Source organism: Eublepharis macularius, chromosome 8, assembly GCF_028583425.1.
Source record: "Eublepharis macularius isolate TG4126 chromosome 8, MPM_Emac_v1.0, whole genome shotgun sequence".
Taxonomy (NCBI): Eukaryota; Metazoa; Chordata; class Lepidosauria; order Squamata; family Eublepharidae; genus Eublepharis; species Eublepharis macularius.
Genome location: NC_072797.1, coordinates 36,742,358 through 36,762,545, shown reverse-complemented (window position 1 = coordinate 36,762,545; position 20,188 = coordinate 36,742,358). Strand labels below are relative to the sequence as shown.

The 20,188-nt window shown below is 38.3% G+C and overlaps 1 protein-coding gene across 4 annotated transcripts in view; it reads right to left on the bottom strand.

Annotated features, from left to right (window-relative positions):
• Nucleotides 1-894: 894 nt before the first annotated feature.
• Nucleotides 895-20,188, bottom strand: part of ERBIN (erbb2 interacting protein) — a 121,147-nt gene continuing 101,853 nt past the window's right edge. For all 4 annotated transcript variants that reach the window (XM_054986107.1, XM_054986108.1, XM_054986109.1 and 1 more), the window contains 3 exons: nt 9,754-9,846; nt 6,053-6,127; nt 895-4,051 (listed from right to left, as the gene is read on the bottom strand). In XM_054986107.1, coding sequence (XP_054842082.1) covers nt 3,947-4,051; nt 6,053-6,127; nt 9,754-9,846 — 273 coding nt within the window. In that variant the 3' untranslated portion in view covers nt 895-3,946. The remainder of the gene's footprint in view (nt 4,052-6,052; nt 6,128-9,753; nt 9,847-20,188) is intronic.

Here is a 20,188-nt window from a genome sequence, read left to right as displayed (position 1 = left end):
AATAAAACCTGTAATAAACATTTCTTATTAAAGCCTTGACATTTTTTTTTAATTTAGCAAGGCACTGAGTTCAAGAGGATATAAGTGGCTTTGAGTTCCCATCGGGGAGAAAGACCGAGTATAAATAAAGTTAATAAATACCTCAGACAAGACTGTCCAGTTGTAAAACACAAATTCTCTGAGGCTGTGGGCAGATAAAAACCTCTGAAAATAAGTCAGAGAAGGAAGAATCTGGAGGTCCTGTAGGTGTTGGTGTGGTTGCCTCAGAATGGATATCATTTGTGGTGGCAGTGGGGGAAAGGAGAAGCAACAATCTCTCTCTTTCTGTGTATTAGATCTTAATTTGAAATTTATCCGTGCTCCTAGTACTATGCCTTTCATGAAAATGTCAATTAACTTTCCTATGATGGCCTCACTGCTGATCAGTAGACTAAGACTCTGAGTTTCCATAGCACAGGCAAGTTAAAAATAATGATCTCAATATTTTTGAGCTGGGATTCCCGATCAAAATAGCACCACCTTCAACTCTGGAACGGGACAAAAATCAGTGTATCATTTATTTATAAGAAGTTAGGGCAACCTTTCTGGTGCCTTCTCTAGAATATGATTTTCATATGGCTGGCAGGCTCACCTTTATGGAAGGATTTCATTGAAACCTGTCACACGAAGGCTGCTTGAAGCAATGCTTAAAAAGTTATAACTCTGTTTAGGATTGCACTATCAATTCCAATTCACATGGCAGCTTTGAAAAGAAAGATTTTTAATGTTTATTGAGTAGACAAAATCTGATTACTGCTACTATTATTTAACAGTCCATAAATCCCTATTAGAGAGATCCAAGTATTCAGAAGTATTCCAAACTGATGTAAAGTAAAATCAGTAAACTACACAACCTTTAAAGAGCATTAGTTTATTATCTATTCTCCATGTGTTACTTCAGAAACAACTGAATTATATACAAAAATTTGGAATGCTGAATAAACGCTGATCAATAAAAACCATTACATAGCTGCTGACAAGGGCATAATTACTTTTTTAAAAAGTAGTAGAGCAAATCAGTCATGAATGCTGGGTTCTCTGTGTTGCTTATTGCTATGATTGTGTTCATATAATGTGTTCAAGTATATACACATTTGAAACTCCAGTCCAAAAAGGTAAAAAATATATATATATACAACAATAAATATGTGGGATTTTTCTTCCAGAATTGTTTTTCTTCATTTGAACTGATTCTTTAATGAACTGTCATGAAAACAGCAGTGAACTTACAAGTACTTTATTCAATCTATGCTAAAACAGAATTTGCAAATATATTTTATTGAACAAGAAAAGAAACCTTAAAAATTCATGACTTCAGGATATTTCTTTCTCCCTTTTGACTGAGTCACCTCTTCCACAACTTCTTTCAAGCAAAAAAAAAATATTTGTCTCTCAACACAAAAATGGAATAATGCATCAAAAATGTGTGATTTTTTTCCAGGATAAAATACTAATCAATATTTACTAATCAATATTTATTTCACAGATAATTTTAGTTTCTTGCAAACAGCTAGAAAGCACCGTATTTGTTCCTTTAAATTTCCTCTACTAACATTTATTTCTGGCAAGAGTGTCCTTGATAAACAATTTTTTCCCAATTACATTAGAGTATAACAGCATGGTGTATAATGCTTCATACAAATGTAGTGCATTTCACTCCATTTATTTCAATCTGATTAAATTAAGTCCACAATCAGTAAAGAATCAGTTCAGGTTTAGGCTTTTTCGTCTTCCCAAAATTACAGTTTGTGTCTCAGGTCACATTAGGACTGATCTGTATACATTCCCTTTAAAAGGCTGAATTTACTAACATGATTAAAAGCAATGAATGTGAAATTTTAAATTGTCAAAGAGAAATTAAAGACACTTTTAGAAGCAAGATAACACTGAAGCCTGCCATTATATAGCTGTTTCTTGTTTTCTTTAAAGATTAACAGCACACAGAAAATAAGTGAATGTATCCAAAATACAGCACATTTCTACTAATATAAAAAATCAATTCCTATGTAAATATTAATGAAAATCAACTAAAATTAATGTACAAAGAGTTGTTAAAGGGTTTCAATTAAAATTATTAAAACTATACACAGTACAATATGCAGTTGATAACATCTTTGAAGTGCAATAATCATTGGAGCTCGTCTATTTTAGAAGTACTGCCTCTGTTAGGTATGTAAATTCCTTTCTCTTCCAGCATATCCTTCCAAAAAATGACAGTAGGCTGGTGTGTTTGCTACCAAATTTCTATTTATTAAAAATCGCAGTAAGTGAATATTGCTCCAATGATAGATCAATTAGCCTCTTTTTAAAAAAAAAAATTAAAATGAAAAAAAAAAAACAGTTATTGGTCTTCTATGGCACTTTTCTCTGGTCCATAATAACCATGTATTATTTATTTACCCCATAAAGTTAGGCAATCTCATCTCAGTTACTTAAGGAAGAAAAAAAATGAAGTTTGTCATAAAGAAAATTAATTATGTATAATCCAATATTTTATACAAGTAAGAAGGAACAAAGGCAGCCTGTGGTAAATTACTATTAATATAGTTAGAAACCCTTTAATGACTCTGAAGTGTCTAGTTCACATTTAATGTCACCTGTAGGAACAGCCCTTTGAGAAAGATCATTACAAACTGGTGGGTCCCAGAGTACCCATCCCTTTGCCCTACAACTTCCCAACAGCAAGCCTCCCATCACTGTGCAACAGTCTCATAGAAACTGGCTTTGGTTACCTAGCTTCATACGTATTGTTTCCTTTTAGACTAAACAAGGCAATTCAAGGCCAAACAAGTTCAAGATTTCTTTCCTAAACCTTCTTGCACCATTTACCTTACAGGCAGCCCAATCCTCACAGGGCTCATCGCCACAAACCCCATTAAAAAGAATGAGGTTTTTGTTGGCAGAGTGATTCAAGGTCTGGAACATGCACACCTGTGATATATGTGATGAGTTTCAGGCAACACAGTCTTAAAAACTGGCCATTTCAGTTTCATTTTTTAAAAATAAAAAACTATAAATAATTGAAAATGGAGTTTTTAATACAAGGCAGAAGAAAATCACCATTTTACACAAAACTGGGGATTTTCATTTTAAGAAGGAGTCTCTGGGTACAACTCCACAGTACAGATTTTTTTTAAAAAAAGTGTGATTAAAAATAGACATTCAAAACTGAATGACACATTGTAAATATGACAGTCATTGAACATGATATGAGCCAATCCTGTAGAACTCCCAGAAATATGTTTATAGTCTTCCTGAAAAGACTTCACATTTTATTGCATTCTTCTGTTGGTAGATATACATTCTCAGGTTAACTTATCTTTCCTTCCTTTCTTGATTCCATTCTCTCATAGCCATTTTACCTGGCCCATTAAATTTATCCAGCCAGCCCCACCTTCCATCTACCCATTCTTCTATACAATATGCACATTGCAAAGCCAACATTTCGAATCTCTTATCTGCATCTACAGAAGTGGTTTCAAATATATTAACACCTGGAGAACAAAAAATAAAAGGTAAAACACAGCTACAGGACAGAAAGCCCTGCCATCTGTCCACTGGCTACAACTGAGGCTCCTTATACCTTTACACAAAGTTTAGTAATGTGTATGAATTATCCAAAAATAAACCCACCATCTGTACAAAAAACACCACAGGTTTGTTCTTGGAGGAGTGATCTTTGATTGCTCCAATGTTTTAAAACTCAAGGGTTTGTTACCATATGCATTTCCAAAACTGATTCATTTATGTTCTTTACAGTGGTTCTTCCCCCATAACCACAAGTTCATTATTGTATTACTGTACATAATTTTAAAAGTTCTTTTCACATATAAAAATAATCAAAATATTCAATTTCCAACAAGTTCTCCAGAGGATCGTGCTGGCATTTCCCTTTTCTCCGCAGTGTTTAAGAACCCTCCCTCACAATGATGAGTTCCACCGTGTTCTGAAAAGTCTTTAGCAAAGATACTGCTTGTCCATGATCAATACTGATGAAGCTATATCCATTCGCCTGGAAAGAAAATTAAATCCTGATAAATGCAATGCAACAACTTTTCAAAAACATCTAACTTTTGATTTTTAAATTTTATGACCTATTCCTTATTCTACTCCAGTTACATCTCAGGGAAACAGGCAGATGAAAGAATGGAAGTATTTTCATAATATAAATATATGTACTCTTGGTACTTCAAATAGTCAAAACTGCTTTTAAGACTGCATATGCTGAAATATTCTTGTGAAAAATTGAACCGTTGTAAGATTGCATATCCTGTAAGAGGTTTTTTTATTTTGGGAGAGGTTTTTTTTTTTTTAAAGAGTTCCAGGATGCATTAATAATTAAGCTACATGGGAGCCTTTACATTTTCACCACATGAATCTGGAGGAAGTGTTACCAAAATTTTTCATTCCCCCCAAATATTGGTGTGAATAAGCACCTTTTAAGCAATATTATGAAATTAAATGTGGTACAGTTATTTACTTCATTTATACCCTGCCTTTTCCCCCAAGGAGGACCCAAAGTGGCTTACATCATTCTCCTCCGTTTTATCTTCGTAACAACCATGTGAGGTATATTAGTCTCTGAGTGTGTGTGTGTGACTGGCCCAACATCACCCTGGAAACTTCCATGACAGTGTAGGGATTTGAACCTGGGTCTCCCAGATCCTAGTCTGACACTCAAACTACTACACCACGCTGGCATATGCACACGCAAACACAGAGCATTCCTAATATCTGCCAACCAAATCTTTCCCTTCTATTGCCTTAGATAAGTTTATCTCCCAACTGGATTTACAAAACCTTCAGTGGTCTTTTGACTTCCATTCCTTCTCCTTGCTTATTGATAATAGCCAAATTGGGCCATTTTTTTTTAGCAATTCCAAAATGAAACACTTGCCTAAATCTTTTCTAGACTATCATAACATCAGGAGAGAGAAGACCAACAAGGCAGAGGTTGTTTCATATTGAGGATGCAAGCTCATTCTCCTGACATTATGATTGTACTGTCATAGAAAGAAAACTTTATCAGAAGAGAAACATGAAGATTTAAAGCACTGAGTTGATCACAGAGGGGCAATGATGAACTAAATAAAGGCAATGGAGAGCTGAAGCCATTTCATTGGTTTTGGAAGCAAAGAAATGGTAGTGAGGGCAGTTTCAGTGGAACATGGAAGGGAGTCAAAGCAGCAAGAGTAACAGTTTTGGTAGTGAATAATAGAAAGCTGATTAAATGGGTAGTTAGAAGTATGAATATAGGTCAAGGGAAAAATTTTTGAAAAGGGGGAGATAGTGGCATGCTTGAATATGGCACTAAAGGAGATGAATTGCTAATATGGTGAAGGAGATAAAGATGGGCAGATGGGAAGCAGCAGGGTCACAGAAAGCTTTGAAAAAGACAACATTGTGCCATCTTGCTAAATGAGACATGTGAGAAGAGGAGAGTATTGAGGGAAGAAGAGGAATGGGGGGGGGAGGAAGTAGGGTGGATAGCTTTGATTTTATCATTGAACTAGTAGCTGGATGGGCATGATTTGGGGCAAAATGATACCAGGGATTAGTAAAGTGGGTGTGGATTAGAACAGTGTAAGTGACATTGCCCAACCAGTACAGCAGCATAGGAAAAGGGGGGAAAGCAAGAATTCAAAATAAACTAAATCAGCCAACTCTTTTTATATTTTCCAGATGTGCCCAGATTTAAGCTTAATTCTTATAAACCGCAGGTGAGGAAGTAAACCCATGCCTGGATTATACCACTTCCAACTGGGAAATCATATGGATGAATGCTCCTGGTGTATAGAAAACTGACATATGAGGGAAACAAGTTCTAATCTAGCCTGGGAACAAAAAGAAGTTGGGTGACAATGAAGTGAATGGGTCAATAGACCAAATGAGGTTAAAACAAGAAGCATTTTAAGAATAAAGGAGAATCTAAGAAGTAGGCAGAAGAAAGTAACAAGGCTCTAGAGAAAGTTGTTGCATCAAGTGTAAAAATTAATATATGTTACTAAAATACCTGAATAATTTTATCTCCTGGTTGCAAGAGTTTAGATGCTGGTCCTTCAGGCTGTACCCTGGTTACAAATATACCCTTTGAGCAAAGAGGAAACAAAGTTGTGAGTCAACTTTTATATTTTTAAAAGCTTCATATTCTATTTTAATATCAGAAGTGTAATTAGTGTCGGAAATACATTTTTCCAAATGAATTTATAACGGTTTAAAAACTAAGATCTAGTGCATGTGTACAATTAGCTGGGGATTAAGGATCAGCATAAGCTGTAAAATAAGCCCCTCCCTCAGGAATGCAAGTTGCAGAGCCTGGATAATCAGAGTGTATGTATGTGTGTGCAAGTGCACAAGTATGTAAAGAGTAAAAAATGGGGATGCAAGCAGTAAAGGCTCAACATGACAGTTCCAACATCCCAATCTTTAAAAGCCCAGTTAACTATACATTTGCACTGACTTTTAAGATGCATGCCATATTTATCAATTAAAGCACAGAATGAAGTTAAATCTCCTCCACATAAGGGAATGGAAATCACAATTGGAATATTCAGTTACCTTATGTATGTATGCTGTTTTATATATTTCCGGTATGCCACCAGGCTAACCTAGGCTGGTCCCTATCAGCTGGTAGATGTACATCACCAGCAGGGCTTTTTACTTTCATTAAACAGACCCTTCCCCACCCCATATTGGAAACTTGGTGTGTGTACAGATGCTGTACAGGACAACATGAGATACTCGGCTGTGCACATCTTATATACATCCAACACAAGAAATTGTAAAAGCAGGCCATAATCAAGACAGTTTCTCAGCTCAACCCCACCCCTCCTGAGTAGATACAAATGACCTACATCTTTTCCACACTGTGACACTGAGAGATCTCTGTCTTTTGGTGCTACACCTCTGAAGATGCCAGCCACAGCTGCTGGCGAAACGTCAGGAACTACAATGCCAAGACCACGGCAATACAGCCCGGAAAACCCCCAACAACCATAGTTTCTCTGAAGCCTGACAGGATCTTCTTTGACCAGTATCACCCCCCTTTACTATGAAAATATATTTTTGAGATTCCTCCAGTTTTCAATAAATACCTTGCCATGTAATGCTGGAACTAATTTTAAAAGAAACATCCTGCTCTGCACATAGTTCTCTGAATTGTGGAAGCTGAGAGAAGCATACCCTATGTCATCTCAAGTCTTTCAAATTCCAGTTTTTCTCTAACATCTTTTATTGCCTCAATCTAGTTTGTGGACAATTTTGATCCAGTTACCACAACAGAGGTTGACAGCATCCTGGGATCTGTGAAGGCCACTACTTTTGCATTGGATCTTTGCTCATCCTAGCTGCTAAAATAGCGTAAGAACCACATTAATGAGCCCTTCAGGTTCATCATAAATCAGTCACTAACTCAAGGTACCTTCGCTTGGCCACTCAAGAAGCAGGTTGTCCATCTGCTACTTTAAAAAACCTTCCATACAGAAAAATAATGTCTAAGTCTCTAATTTGCCCTTCTTGGAAAAAGTGATTGAGAGAATAGTAGACCAGGTCTTCTTAGATAATCCACTTGCTCTGGACCCTTTTCAGTCTGGGCTACAGGTCAGAGTTGGCCCTGATGGTTTTAGTTGATAACTTTTTTCTGAAGGCAGACAAAGGCCATGCCTTTCTGTTGCTCCTTGGATATATCTGCAGCCTTTGATACAGTAGAACATGCCATGGTACTTGGAAGCAGAAGAAAGTATCAAGGGATGCACCTTGTACTCTCTCCCCTGTTGTTTAACCTTTATATGCGCCCCCTCGCCCAGTTGGTGTGGAGTTTCGGATTGGGTTGTCACCAGTATGCGGATGACACCCAGCTATATCTGTTGATGAGCGGCCGACCTGAATCAGCCCCAAACATCCTGTTGAGAGCCTTGGAGGTGGTATCTGGTTGGGTGAAGCAGAGCAGACTGAAGCTGAACCCTGCGAAGATGGAGGTCCTGTATTTGGGCCATGGGCTGCAGCATACACGGATTTGTCTTCCGGCCTTTGAGGGGGCCCTGTTGGTGTCTGTCTCATCAGTCAGGAGTCTTGGCGTGATCCTGGATTCCTCCTTATCTATGGTGGCTCAGGTCACATCTGCAGCCCGGATTGGTTTTTTCCAATTACAGCAGGCTAGGCAACTTGTCCCCTATCTTTCAGTCCAGGACCTAACCACAGTGATCCATGCAACGGTCACCTCTAGGCTAGATTACTGTAACTCCCTCTACACAGGGCTACCCTTGGGTCTGACCCAGAAACTACAGCGGGTCCAGAATGCTGCTGCTGCTTGGGTCCTGATGGACGTTCCATTCAGGTTACATATTACACCAGTTTTGCAGAAGCTTCACTGGCTTCCCATGGAGTTCTGGGTCCGTTTCAAGATGTTGGTGAGGGACCATCTTTCCCTATATGTACCTCGGAGAGTGCTTTGTTCAGCAGACAAGAACTTGCTGGTGATCCCTGGCCCCAGGGAGGCTCGTTTGGCCTCAACCAAGGCCAGGGCTTTTTCGGTCCTGGCCCCAACCTGGTGGAACTCTCTGTCTGAAGAAACTCAGGTCACCAAGATCTAGTATCATTTCAGCGGGCCTGCAAGACAGAGATGTTCTGCTGGGCATATGGTTGAGGCCAGTATTAGGACCATCACTGAGCCTCCCATCGCCTTCTCCTATCCAATGACATCCCGTCCGTCCGGGTGTCTCCCTCTTTGTATTTGAGGGCAGAAATGTGAAATAGGCCAACTGAGTTATGATTTTATGATATGATTTTAATTGCATTTATATAATTATGTATTTTATGAATGTTGTACCCTGTCCTGAGCCCACTTGTGGGGAGGGAGGGCTAAATACCAAATAAAGTAAAGTACTGGTTTAAATTATATCTCATGGATTGGACTCAAGGTGGAGACCAGTTACCTTCAGTGTGAGAACTGTCTTGGGGAAATCCACGGGGCGTAATTTCATACCCTATGTAATTCAACCTCTATGTGAAGCTTTTAGGAAAAATCATTCATAGCTTTGGAACTAGATGTCATCAACATCAACATATACAGCTCTATTATCTCTCTATCCAAATTCCCTGGCAATGTGTTAGAGATCTTTAGCCACTGCCTGACTGCTTGGTTACCTAACTGAAAGTGAACAAATTGAAACTGAACCCAGAGAGTGCTGGTTGAGAAGTACAACATTGTGCTTCCCACTTCTGATAAGGCTTCATCTGACCCTTGCTGACTCAGTTAAGAGCCATGGGGCTATTCTGAACCCAGCATTACTACCGGATAAGCAAGTTAATGCAGCAGACACCTCCTATTCAGCAATTCCTTATTCAATTACATTGCTTATTAGAAGTATCATTTAATTTACTGCATTGATTGATATTGTTCAATTTACCTTGAGTCTCGGTAAGAAATGCAGACTATAAACAACAAATAAAATATAATTTTTCAAATGAAATAAAATAATTACATTTAGGCGTTTTGTAACAAATCTGCAAACGTGCTTATTGTTTCCTTTCAATCCTTTAGGAGATCCTAGAAAATAGTTCTCTCTCTGAATTTTTTTTTTAATATTTAAGTGTTAACAAGGGAAAGGGTTGAAAATGTTATAAAAGCAAGTTTACACTCTTCAATTGGTACTTAAGATAATGCTTAGCAGTATGTCAGCTACATTTAAAATAAATGATTATTTTAATACTCACATCATCATCAGGTCTGAATGGGTTTCCTCTTCCACCAACTCCTCCTGATATACTAAATCCAAGCTCTGGATCCTTCTCAATTCTCACACGAATCTAAAACATTAATGTTTAAAAATGGACTTTGCTACATGTTGGCATTATGGCTTAGTTCACATGTAAAAACAAACCAGTATTTATGAGGTTCAAGCACTAATAAAATAAGCTCACATGCTTCCCCCTCCTAGGTTTACTAATCAAAAAGTATAGGGCCTGGAGTTCTCCTGGAATTATAACTGATCTCTAGACTACAGAGATCAGTTGACCTGGACGAAAAACAGTATTGCACTTACCTGTAAGTATTGTTCATTGAGGTCTTCTGTGCAGACACACAAGGGGTTATGCATGTGCAGGCCTGCCGATCGGAGCTTTTAAAGCTATTTTTATTAAAACCACTAGGGGGTCCCTCGCCTCCCCAGCACATGCACAGCTGTTTTCCCGCCTAAAACAGCCCCCTAGGGAGGCGGGGCGCCCCTCGTACCCTCAGTCCTCTTTCGCTGCCATACTCTCCAGATAAGTAGAAGAACCTGAGCAGGGAAGGAGGAAGGGTATGTGTGCCTGCACTGAAGACCTCAATGAACAACAGTTACATGTAAGTGCAACACTGTTTTTCATTTTGGGTCTTTCTGTGCAGTCCCACATGGGAGTTTGACAAGCTATTTACCAGGGCGGTGGAACTTATTCTTTTCCTAGAAGAGACACGAGTCCTGCCATACCCACTGCTGCTTCTTTCCTGTCGAGTATGTCCAGGGCATAGTGTCTGGCAAAGGTATCAGTAGACGACCGTGTTGCAGCTCTGCAGATGTCCTGGATCGGCACCCCTTTCAGCAGTGCTGCAGAAGATGCTTGTGACCTTGTGGAGTGTTCATGAACCTCTACAGGGTGAGGTAAGTTTGCTTTTTGATAACATAACTGTATAGCCTGCATCACTCAACTTGCAATGGTTTGTGCACTTGCTTCCCCCCCCCCCCCTTATTAGGGCCTGAGAAGCAGACGAAATGAGGGTCCACTCTGAAAGGTTTAAATAAGATAGAATTGCTCATCTTACATCCAAAATATGTAATTCTGCCTCTCCTGATGGCCTTTGGAAGAAAGTAGTCTATACTAACTCTTGTGAGATATGAAATTTTGATGCCACATTAGGCAGAAAATCCAATTTAGTTCTCAGCACCACTTTCCCAGGATGAACTTTGAGGAAATGGGTTCTATGTTCAGGGCAGCTAGCTCACTCTTCTCTCAGATGTTATTGCCACCAAGAATGCTACTTTGAAGGATAGAGTCCTCAGATGGCAAGTTGCCATAGGCTCGAAAGGTTTTTTCATGAGCCTAGCCAGAACCAACTGTAGCGACCACTGTGGTACAAACTCTTCTGGGAGAGGGAAACCTATTGTTTAAACCTTTCATGAACATCTTGGAGGTACAGTGAGAGAACACTGTTTTATTGTTAATAGGTGAGTGAATAGCCAAAATGGCTACCAGCTAGACCTTAACTGAAGAGTTCGATAGTCCCTGTCTTTTAAGTTCTAATAGAAATTCTAAGATTCGGTCTAGTGTACAGTCAATTGCATTGATGCTTCTGTTTCCTGCCCAGTCAGTGAACCTTCCCCATTTCAGTCCATATGCCTGTCTAGTGGACAGACGTCTGGCATTCAGTATTACCTCTGCTGCATCCATGGGGAATCCCCTTGTGGTGTTATGAGCCACGCTGCCAGCTGGAGCTTGCCCACATTGTGGTGTAAAGTCATTCGCCAAGAGGAGTCCAGCGTTTTGGGTAAGTGGAGAACTCTCTTGTTGGCAAGCGTCAATAGGCTGTGGAACCATGGCTACCTGGGCCAATATGGAGTTATCAGTATTACCCTTGTGCTTTCTGACTGTATCTTACTACCCTGGATAACAGGGGAATTGGTGGAAAAGCATAATACAGATGCCCTGACCAGTATAGCTGGAACACATCTCCCAATGAACTGTTCCCTTGGCCCCCTCTGGAGCAGAAGAAGCCAGCCTTTCGGTTTTCCCTTGTTGCAAATAAGTCTATGTCTGGGAATCCCCACTGTTGAAATATAGGGTTTAAATACACGTCTCAAATGACCCCCTAACCTGCTGGGCCTGTCCACAATAGTACTGTCCATTCCAGGTATGTGCACTCCACTAATGTTTGTATTTTGACCTGTGGCCCAATTCCACAGTGACATGGCTTCTCTGCAGAGAATCGTGGAGGAGGTGCCTCCCTGCTTGTTTAGATAAAACATAGCAGCAGAGTTGTCCATAAGTATTTGGACATTTCTTCTTTTCACGACATCTGTGAATGAAAATAAGGCATAATAGATTGCTCTTAATTCTAATAATTTAATGTGCATACCCTTCTCATTTGTTTCCCATGGGCATAAAGTCGCCCACAGTGTGCACCCCATCCTGTGTTTGATGCATCTGTGGAAATAGAGACCTCCGCTATGGTGTGTCCAAATTGTATCCCTTTAAACAGATGCTCGTCTATGAGGACCACTGAAAGGATCTTAATATCATCCTGGGTATATTAAACTTCTTTTCCTGTGAAACAGATTCCCCATGGAATACTGAATTAAACCACAGCTGTAATTCCCGCATCCTCAACCTTGCAAAGGGAACTACCGCAGTGGTAGATGCCATAAGTCCCCAAAGTGCCTGGATTCTCCTAGCTGATTAGAAACAGCATTTTAAAAATGACCATATTATCCCTTTTATCTTTCCTGCTCTCTCCTCAGGCCACAAGGCCGAGCAATCCAATACACCTATGAATTGAATTACCTGTGCTGGCTCTAGTTTAGATTTCTTCTGGTTCACAAAAAGACTTGAGTTGTAAACAGCTATGCAGGGTTATTTCTACATGTCTATGGACTTCCTCTTCTGACTGACCCATAATGAGCCACTCATCGAGTTATAAATATATGGAACATCCTGAAGTTCCGAGGTGGGCAATGACTATGGCCATGTATTTTGTAAAGACACGTGGCGCTGTAGATGGATCGAAGGAAAGGACGTGATATTGAAAAACTTCCCCTTCATAGGTAAACCTGAACTTCCTATGTGTTGGACTGATAGAAATGTGGAAGTAAGCGTTCTTCAGGTCTAATACAGCAAACCAATCGTCTCTTGTCAATGTCAAGACAATGTGTAAAGTTACCATACAGAACCTGTGAGGTGTAATGAATTGATTTAGGTCTCTCAAATCTAGAATAGGTCTGTGTCCCCAATCCTTCTTATCTACTAGGAAGAACCTTGAATAGAAACCTAGTTTTGTCTCCTCTCCTGATAGGGGTTGTACTGTGCCTTTACTTATTAGTGCTTTTAATTCTACCCCCAGTTCTGGTCGTTTCTCACCTTCTGAGTAATTAGGAAGACTCAAACATGGGAAACTATTAAACTCAATTTTATAGTCTGTAAGAACAATATTCAGAACCCATGTATCACTGGTGATAAGAGCACCACGCCTCATGGTACGGTCATAGTCATTCACCAAAAAATTGGTTCTGGGCCTTGGACTAGTCAGAACTGCTTGGTTCCTTAATGTTGCTCTTTGGGATGGTGTGACTGTTACCCCTGCCTTGGTCTGTGGGGTTCCTTTCTTTTCCCGAAGCCACCTTGAGTTCTCTGGTAAGACTGTTGGGAAGGATACAAGTATCCCTGATAAGGATGGAAATGGTACGACTTCCCTCTGAATTAGGATGGCTGTCTGAATTGTCTTTCCTGATGTATTGTCGAAGGCTTTCACAGCCGGAGAACGATGGCTGTTGTGGGTTTTCCGGGCTGTATTGCTGTGGTCTTGGCATTGTAGTTCCTGACGTTTCACCAGCAGCTGTGGCTGGCATCTTCAGAGGTGTAGCACCAAAAGAGTGCTACACCTCTTTTGGTGCTACACCTCTGAAGATGCCAGCCACAGCTGCTGGTGAGACGTCAGGAACTACAATGCCAAGACCACGGCAATACAGCCCGGAAAACCCACAACAGCCATTGTCTTTCCTGATTCTGCCGAGTTGGTGGGAGGATGCCGTATGAGCGTGCTGTCTGATGGTCTTTTCTGGGACAGGTAATCGTCCATCTTTTCTGAGAAAAGCATTTTCCCTTCGAAGGACAGGTCTTCCACCTTGACACACATCTCTGTGGGTAGCGCTGTCGCATGCAAACATGTGTGTCTCCTTAATACTATGGCAGATGCCAAGGATCTCACTAAGGTATCAGCAACGTTGCAACCAGCGTTAATCTGGTATCTAGCCAATCTCATTGCTTCCTCTTGAATAACCCTGACCAATGATTTTTGGTCATCTGGCAACTTGTCATGAAAAGCAGCCGCCTTGCTCCAAAGCAAAATTTGATATGCGCCCATCATTGCGCTGTAGTTTGCAAGTTTTATATTCAGTGCGGCTGATGAATAAAATTTTCTTCCTATGGCATCAAGTTTCTTTCCTTTATCAGAAGGGGTGGAGTGTGGACCCTGTCTTTGTCATGTCTGCATCTCCTCGGTTACCAGCAATGAGGGTGGACAATGCGATGACAAGTATGTGCAGCCACCATCCTTCGTTTTGTATAGGCATTCTGCCTTCTTAGTGGTGGTTGTTGCTGCTGCAGGCTTTTTTTTTTTTTAATTTTATTGCAGTTAAACCATTACAACATAGTAACATACACGTATAAATCGAAACATTAACCAGTACAAAACTATTGTGATACAGGAGGGAGTTAAGTATATACAGTTAAAAGCTATGTAGTTCAACAAAACTTGTAAGCTATAATATAAAGCTTCTAGAGAGAGTAATTGTTTGGAGTATCTTTGATCTAGGCTGGATATTATTTTTATCAACATATTCAAAAAATGGAAGCCATTTTTCCATGAACTTGGAAACTGCAGGAAACTGTTCAGCTATATAGAGATCGTTATGGGTTTTTTCCATTATGAAATGATTCCATACTTTTTCAAACCATGAATCTACAGAGGGTGCATGATCTTTCTTCCAGACCAATGCTATCTCATTTTTTGCGACTACAAAAAGAGTTGCAATCAATTCTCTTCTGATCTTAGGTATTGCTAAGTCTTCCCACTGGTCTAAAAAAATGATTTTGGGATCCAACGGGACTTCGTATCCTGTAATTGTTCTGATTGATTCAATCACTTTTCCCCAATAACTTTTTATAAAAGGGCAACCCCACCAACAATGGGCAAACGTACCCGTCTCTCCACAATTTTTCCAGCATTGTGGGGAAGCAGATGGGTATATATAGGATAATCTCTTAGGCGTAAGATACCACCTGTGAATAATCTTGAATGTTTGCAGCTTAGTTAGAGTGATATTTGATTTAAATATGGCTGAAGTCCAAATCTTATTCCATGTTTCAAGAGATTGATCTACATTGCAATCTGTAGCCCAGCTGGATTGACAAAGGATTTGCTTTTTGTTCAGTGTGTTCAGTAATGTAGTGTAAAGTATGGAGATCATTCCTTTTTTTTGAACTGTATAAGATTGTAATATCATTTCAAACTCCGTCAGGGGAGTTTTCATTATTGTTTTTTATGCCAATTCGTTCCATCATATTTTTAATCTGTAAGTATCTAAACCATAACATTTTTTGCTTTAATTTGTCTTCTATTTCTGATTTCTCCATCAGGCCTGAATTTATAGCGATGTCAGTTAATCTTGTCATCTTAGCTTGTTGAAATGTATTTATGAAATCTGATTCTTGACCTGGAGGAAACCAAGACTGATTAACAAATGAGGAAAATCTGGAATTTTCTGGAATTAGTTTAGCTTTAAATTTGTCCCATATCTGCAAAATTGCTAATAAAAACGTGTTTTTGTTAATGCTTTTGGGTCTGTTTATTTGTTTGTTCCATATTAAATCATTGAAGGAGAATTTGTCCAATTGAGTATTGGAAAGGGTGATCCATTCTGCTGTAGTTTCCACGGAGATGAGTTGAAGTAAGTTTAGAAGTCTGATTGCTGCTTGATATAAGTTAAGATCTGGATAATTAAAACCTCCATCTCTAGATTTTCGTCTCAACGTGGAATATGAAATTCTTGGGTGTTTATTTTGCCATAAGAAACTATTGATCATTGTTTGCCATTGAGTAATTAGCGTTATGGGAATTGTTACTGGGATTGCTCTGAAAATGAAAAGAAACTTAGGTAAAATAAATGATTTTATTAGGTGAAATCTATCGAACCAGCTAAGTTTTAGTTTATTCCAATTGATAATTTCAGCTTTGATTTGGTTTGCTATTCTTTGGTGATTCAATTTGATGAGATTGTTTAGATTAGAGGTGATATTAATACCGAGGTAAGTTAGATATTTATTTATTGATATTTATATTGATATTGATATTGATATTGATATTTATATTGTTTACAAATTAGATTTTCAGTACTTTTAGAGAGATTGATAGGAAGAATTTGTGATTTTGATTGGTTAACAACCAGGCCAGATATAGCACCAAATTCAGATAACAGGGGGTGGAGATGTGTCATTGAGGTTGTTGGGTTAGTTAAGTAAATTAGCATGTCATCAGCGAAAAGTGAGATTTTAAAAGAGTTATCTTTGATAGGGATTCCAAGTATATTTTCATTTTCCCTTAGAGCTATTGCGAAGGGTTCCAAAGCTATAGCAAAAAGCATGGGAGATAACGGACAGCCCTGTCTAGTGCCTCTATTGATTACTATTTTTTCTGAACGTAAACCATTAAGTCTAATGTTAGCTGTAGGTTGCGAATATATAGCTCCAATAGTATTTAGGAACTTCTCACCAAAGCCTAGGAATTGAAGGGTGCTACATAAGTAATGTTTCTCAACCGAATCAAATGCTTTTTGGATATCTAAAGATAAGAACAATGCTTCAGTCCTGTTGTTATTGCAAAACTCAATCAAATTTAACGTTTTATAAATATTGTCTGTAATTTCTCTTTTGGGTATAAAACCTGCCTGATTGTTATGGATATAGTTGCTTATAAATTAGTTTAAACGTCGAGCCAGAATTGATGTAAATAATTTATAATCATGATTGAGAAGTGATATTGGTCTGTATGAATCTGCTTTTATTGGGTCTTTTCCTTGTTTATGTATAACTACTATATCGGCCATATTCCAAGTAGGGGGCAATTTACATTCATCCAAAACCAGATTGCAAGTATTAGTTAGATGTTGAGCTAGTAATGTTGCATATTTTTTATAGAACTCCGATGGATATCCATCAGGTCCCGTGGCTTTGTTGTTTTTGGCTAACTTAATTGCTTCTAGGGTTTCCTGTAGGGAGATTGGTTTCTCTAAAATTAATCTGTGGTTCTCTTCCAATTTCTTTACATTTTTAAGTGAATATAGAAAATCCATAATTTTAGTTTGTTTGGGGTTTATTGATGAGTACAAATTCGTATAAAATTCTCTAAATACTTGCAAAATTGATTTGGAATCATGGCAATTTACTTTATTTTCATCTTGAAGTAGGTGAATATTATTTTTCAAATTCTTCTGTTTTATTTTATTCGATAGAGTTCTTAGGGCTTTGGGAGTATTAAACCAATATCTTTGCTTAGATTTAATTAAACTTCTATGTACACTGTTACTATCGAGCGTTTCTAAAGTTTTACGTTGGGCAGTTAATATTTGGTACGTTTTTTTGCTTCCTGTCAATTTGTGCTCTTCCTCCAAAATTTTAATGGACTCTGCTAAATCCTGTCTATATTTTAATTTTTCTTTGTTTATATTCGCTGAAAGCGCTATAATATGTCCTCTTGATACCGTCTTAATCGTATCCCAGAGTATATTGGCCTTTATTTCTTCAGAGTTATTATCGGCTATGGCTCTTTCTAGGATTTTTTCTATTTCTTTAGCTGCTTGATGATTGTAGAGTAAATGTTTCGGCAAACACCATTGTTTGGAGCTCTGTTTTTGTGTTTCTGATGCTATTAAAACGTTGACCCAGGAGTGATCAGAAATTAAGCACAATCCAATTTGGGAATCAATCGCTTGCTCAAGCAGTGATTCAGAAACTAAAATAAAGTCAATCCTAGTATATGAGTTGTGCCTTTGAGAGTAATAAGTATAATCCTTTTCCCCTACGTGTAGATGTCTCCATATGTCAATAAGGTTGTGTCTTTTTAAGATGGGCGGTAACTTTGTCTTCTTATTTTTTTGAGCGGTTTTTTTCTCAAAGTGTGTTCTATCCCATTTGTAATCCATTATGTAGTTTAGGTCCCCCCCTACTATGAGGTGACCTTCCTGAAATTTCTCCAGTTTTCCTAGTGTTTCTTCTATAAAATTTAATTGTTGATTATTAGGGGCATAAATGGATGCGAAGGTGTAGTCTTGTTTTTGAATTAAACCTTTAACAAAGATGAATCTTCCTTTAGGATCTTTGAGGGTTTTTTATGTTGAAATAGAAGATCCTTTGTAAATAGTATTGCCACCCCCCTCGATTTTGAATTACCTGCTGCATAGTATTGTGAATGAATCCAGTTTGCCTTTAAAATATCTGTATCATTATTTTTAGCATGAGTTTCCTGTAGAAAAATTACCTGAGATTTAGTTTTGGCCAACAATGAAATCACTCTTCTCCGCTTTATAGGATTTCCCAAACCTCTTACATTCAGAGAAGTCATTTTAAATTTAGAAGCCATGATTTAAAATATATAGTTCTGCTTCTCTTATATAACACAAGATCCAATCTACTACAATAATATCAAACAGTAAAAAGTATACAATTTAGCGCTTTATTTTAGTTCCACTCTCTTCTTTCACAAAAACTTATAGCTAATCTCTATATCCTATCTATGGGGGGTTTTTTTGGTTTTGTTTTTTATTTTTTGATGTTTTTTTGTTGTTTTTTGTTTTTTGTCCCCCCCCCCCCGAGGGAGTTTTCACTTATAATTTTTCTTATTTTTTTCAATTAATTTTTTTAAATATATAAATATAATATAATTAACTAAGTAAATATATGAACTTTGATATGCTTCCTTATAAACTTGTTACCTCCTATACTATACTAAACTATACAGCCCTTCCCTTCCTTCCCCTAGTTCTTAAAACTTGTGTTATTAATAATCTTAAACCCTTAAATTCTCCCCCTCCCTCCCCTCCCTTTACCCCTAAGATATCAAATATCTTTATAAGCACTCTTAACTAAATAACAATTTAACAATCAATTTACGTGCTGCCAGCTATTTCTTAGAACTTTCAAACTGTGTCGTTGACTACACGCCACAGTTTTGGAAGGTAAAATTCCAAATGAAAAGTTCTAATACCACGGAGCTGTGTTGAAGCCTTCACTCTCCCCCCCCGCCCCCAATCTCCATTTGTATTAATTATAATATATGAGACACAACGATAGCTGATTAATTCAATAAAAGTTCTTGTCCTCCAAAGTCTGCTAGGGATTTCTTATCGGGATCTTACTTCCCTTCTGTGGAGAAAGCATGTCCGTCGATTTTCTCTTCTGATTTTGCTTGCTTGTCTCCATGGGTATCTCCACACCGATGTTATTCAAGAGTTCTGTTCCGTTCCTTAAATTTGTAGCAACATGATGTTTCCCGTTCAGAATCACTAATATCTTGACATGATTTATCCATTTATATCTGACGTTGGCATTTCTCAGCGCGTCTGTAATAGGTTTCAGTTCTTTCCTTATTAATAATGCTTCTCTCGGTAAGTCAGTATATATTTGCACTGGGGTTCCATTGAACAGTATTGAGCCCGATATTTTAGCTGTTTCAATAATTTTCATCTTTATTTTTTGATCAGGTATCTCTATGATTATGTCTCTTGGCACAGGTCTGTTCTTGTATTGCTTAGGAGTTCCAATACGGTAGGCTTTTGTAATCAGGGTGTTTACCCCTTCTTCTAATTCCAGATGCTTTGCAAGCCATCTTGTGATTACAGGCATTAAATCTTCCTTTGGTATCAAAAGTTCATCAATCCCCCTCAGCTTCAAGTGATTCTGTCTCATATTGACTTCTAGGTTGATCAATCTTTCTTGCTGATTTTCAAAAGCCTCATGCAGTAAGCCCACTTCTCTCTGTGCCGAGGAACTTGCATCTAAAGCTTTATCTGCTTTTAGATTAGTTGCTTGCAAGTCCACTTTTATTTCAGCCAGTTGTGCTGTTAGTGGGGCAATCAATTTAGCGATTTGGTCTAGGATTTCATTCTTTAGTTTATCGAGCTGAGGGTCTAGGGTGATACCTGAGTTATGTACCTTTTCGATCGCGTATGAAGATAGTCCGTCCGCCATTTTGGATCTCTCCATTTTTGTTCCTTCGCTCTGCGTTCTCTCCTTAGGCGCCGAAAAAAGCGGCTGTAAGTTTTTAGCTGCTTTCACTATGTTCTTTCTCTTCTTAGCGTTATTATTTTTCATAGTATAACGATCAAAAGTAAAGTTGTGTAGCTTTATT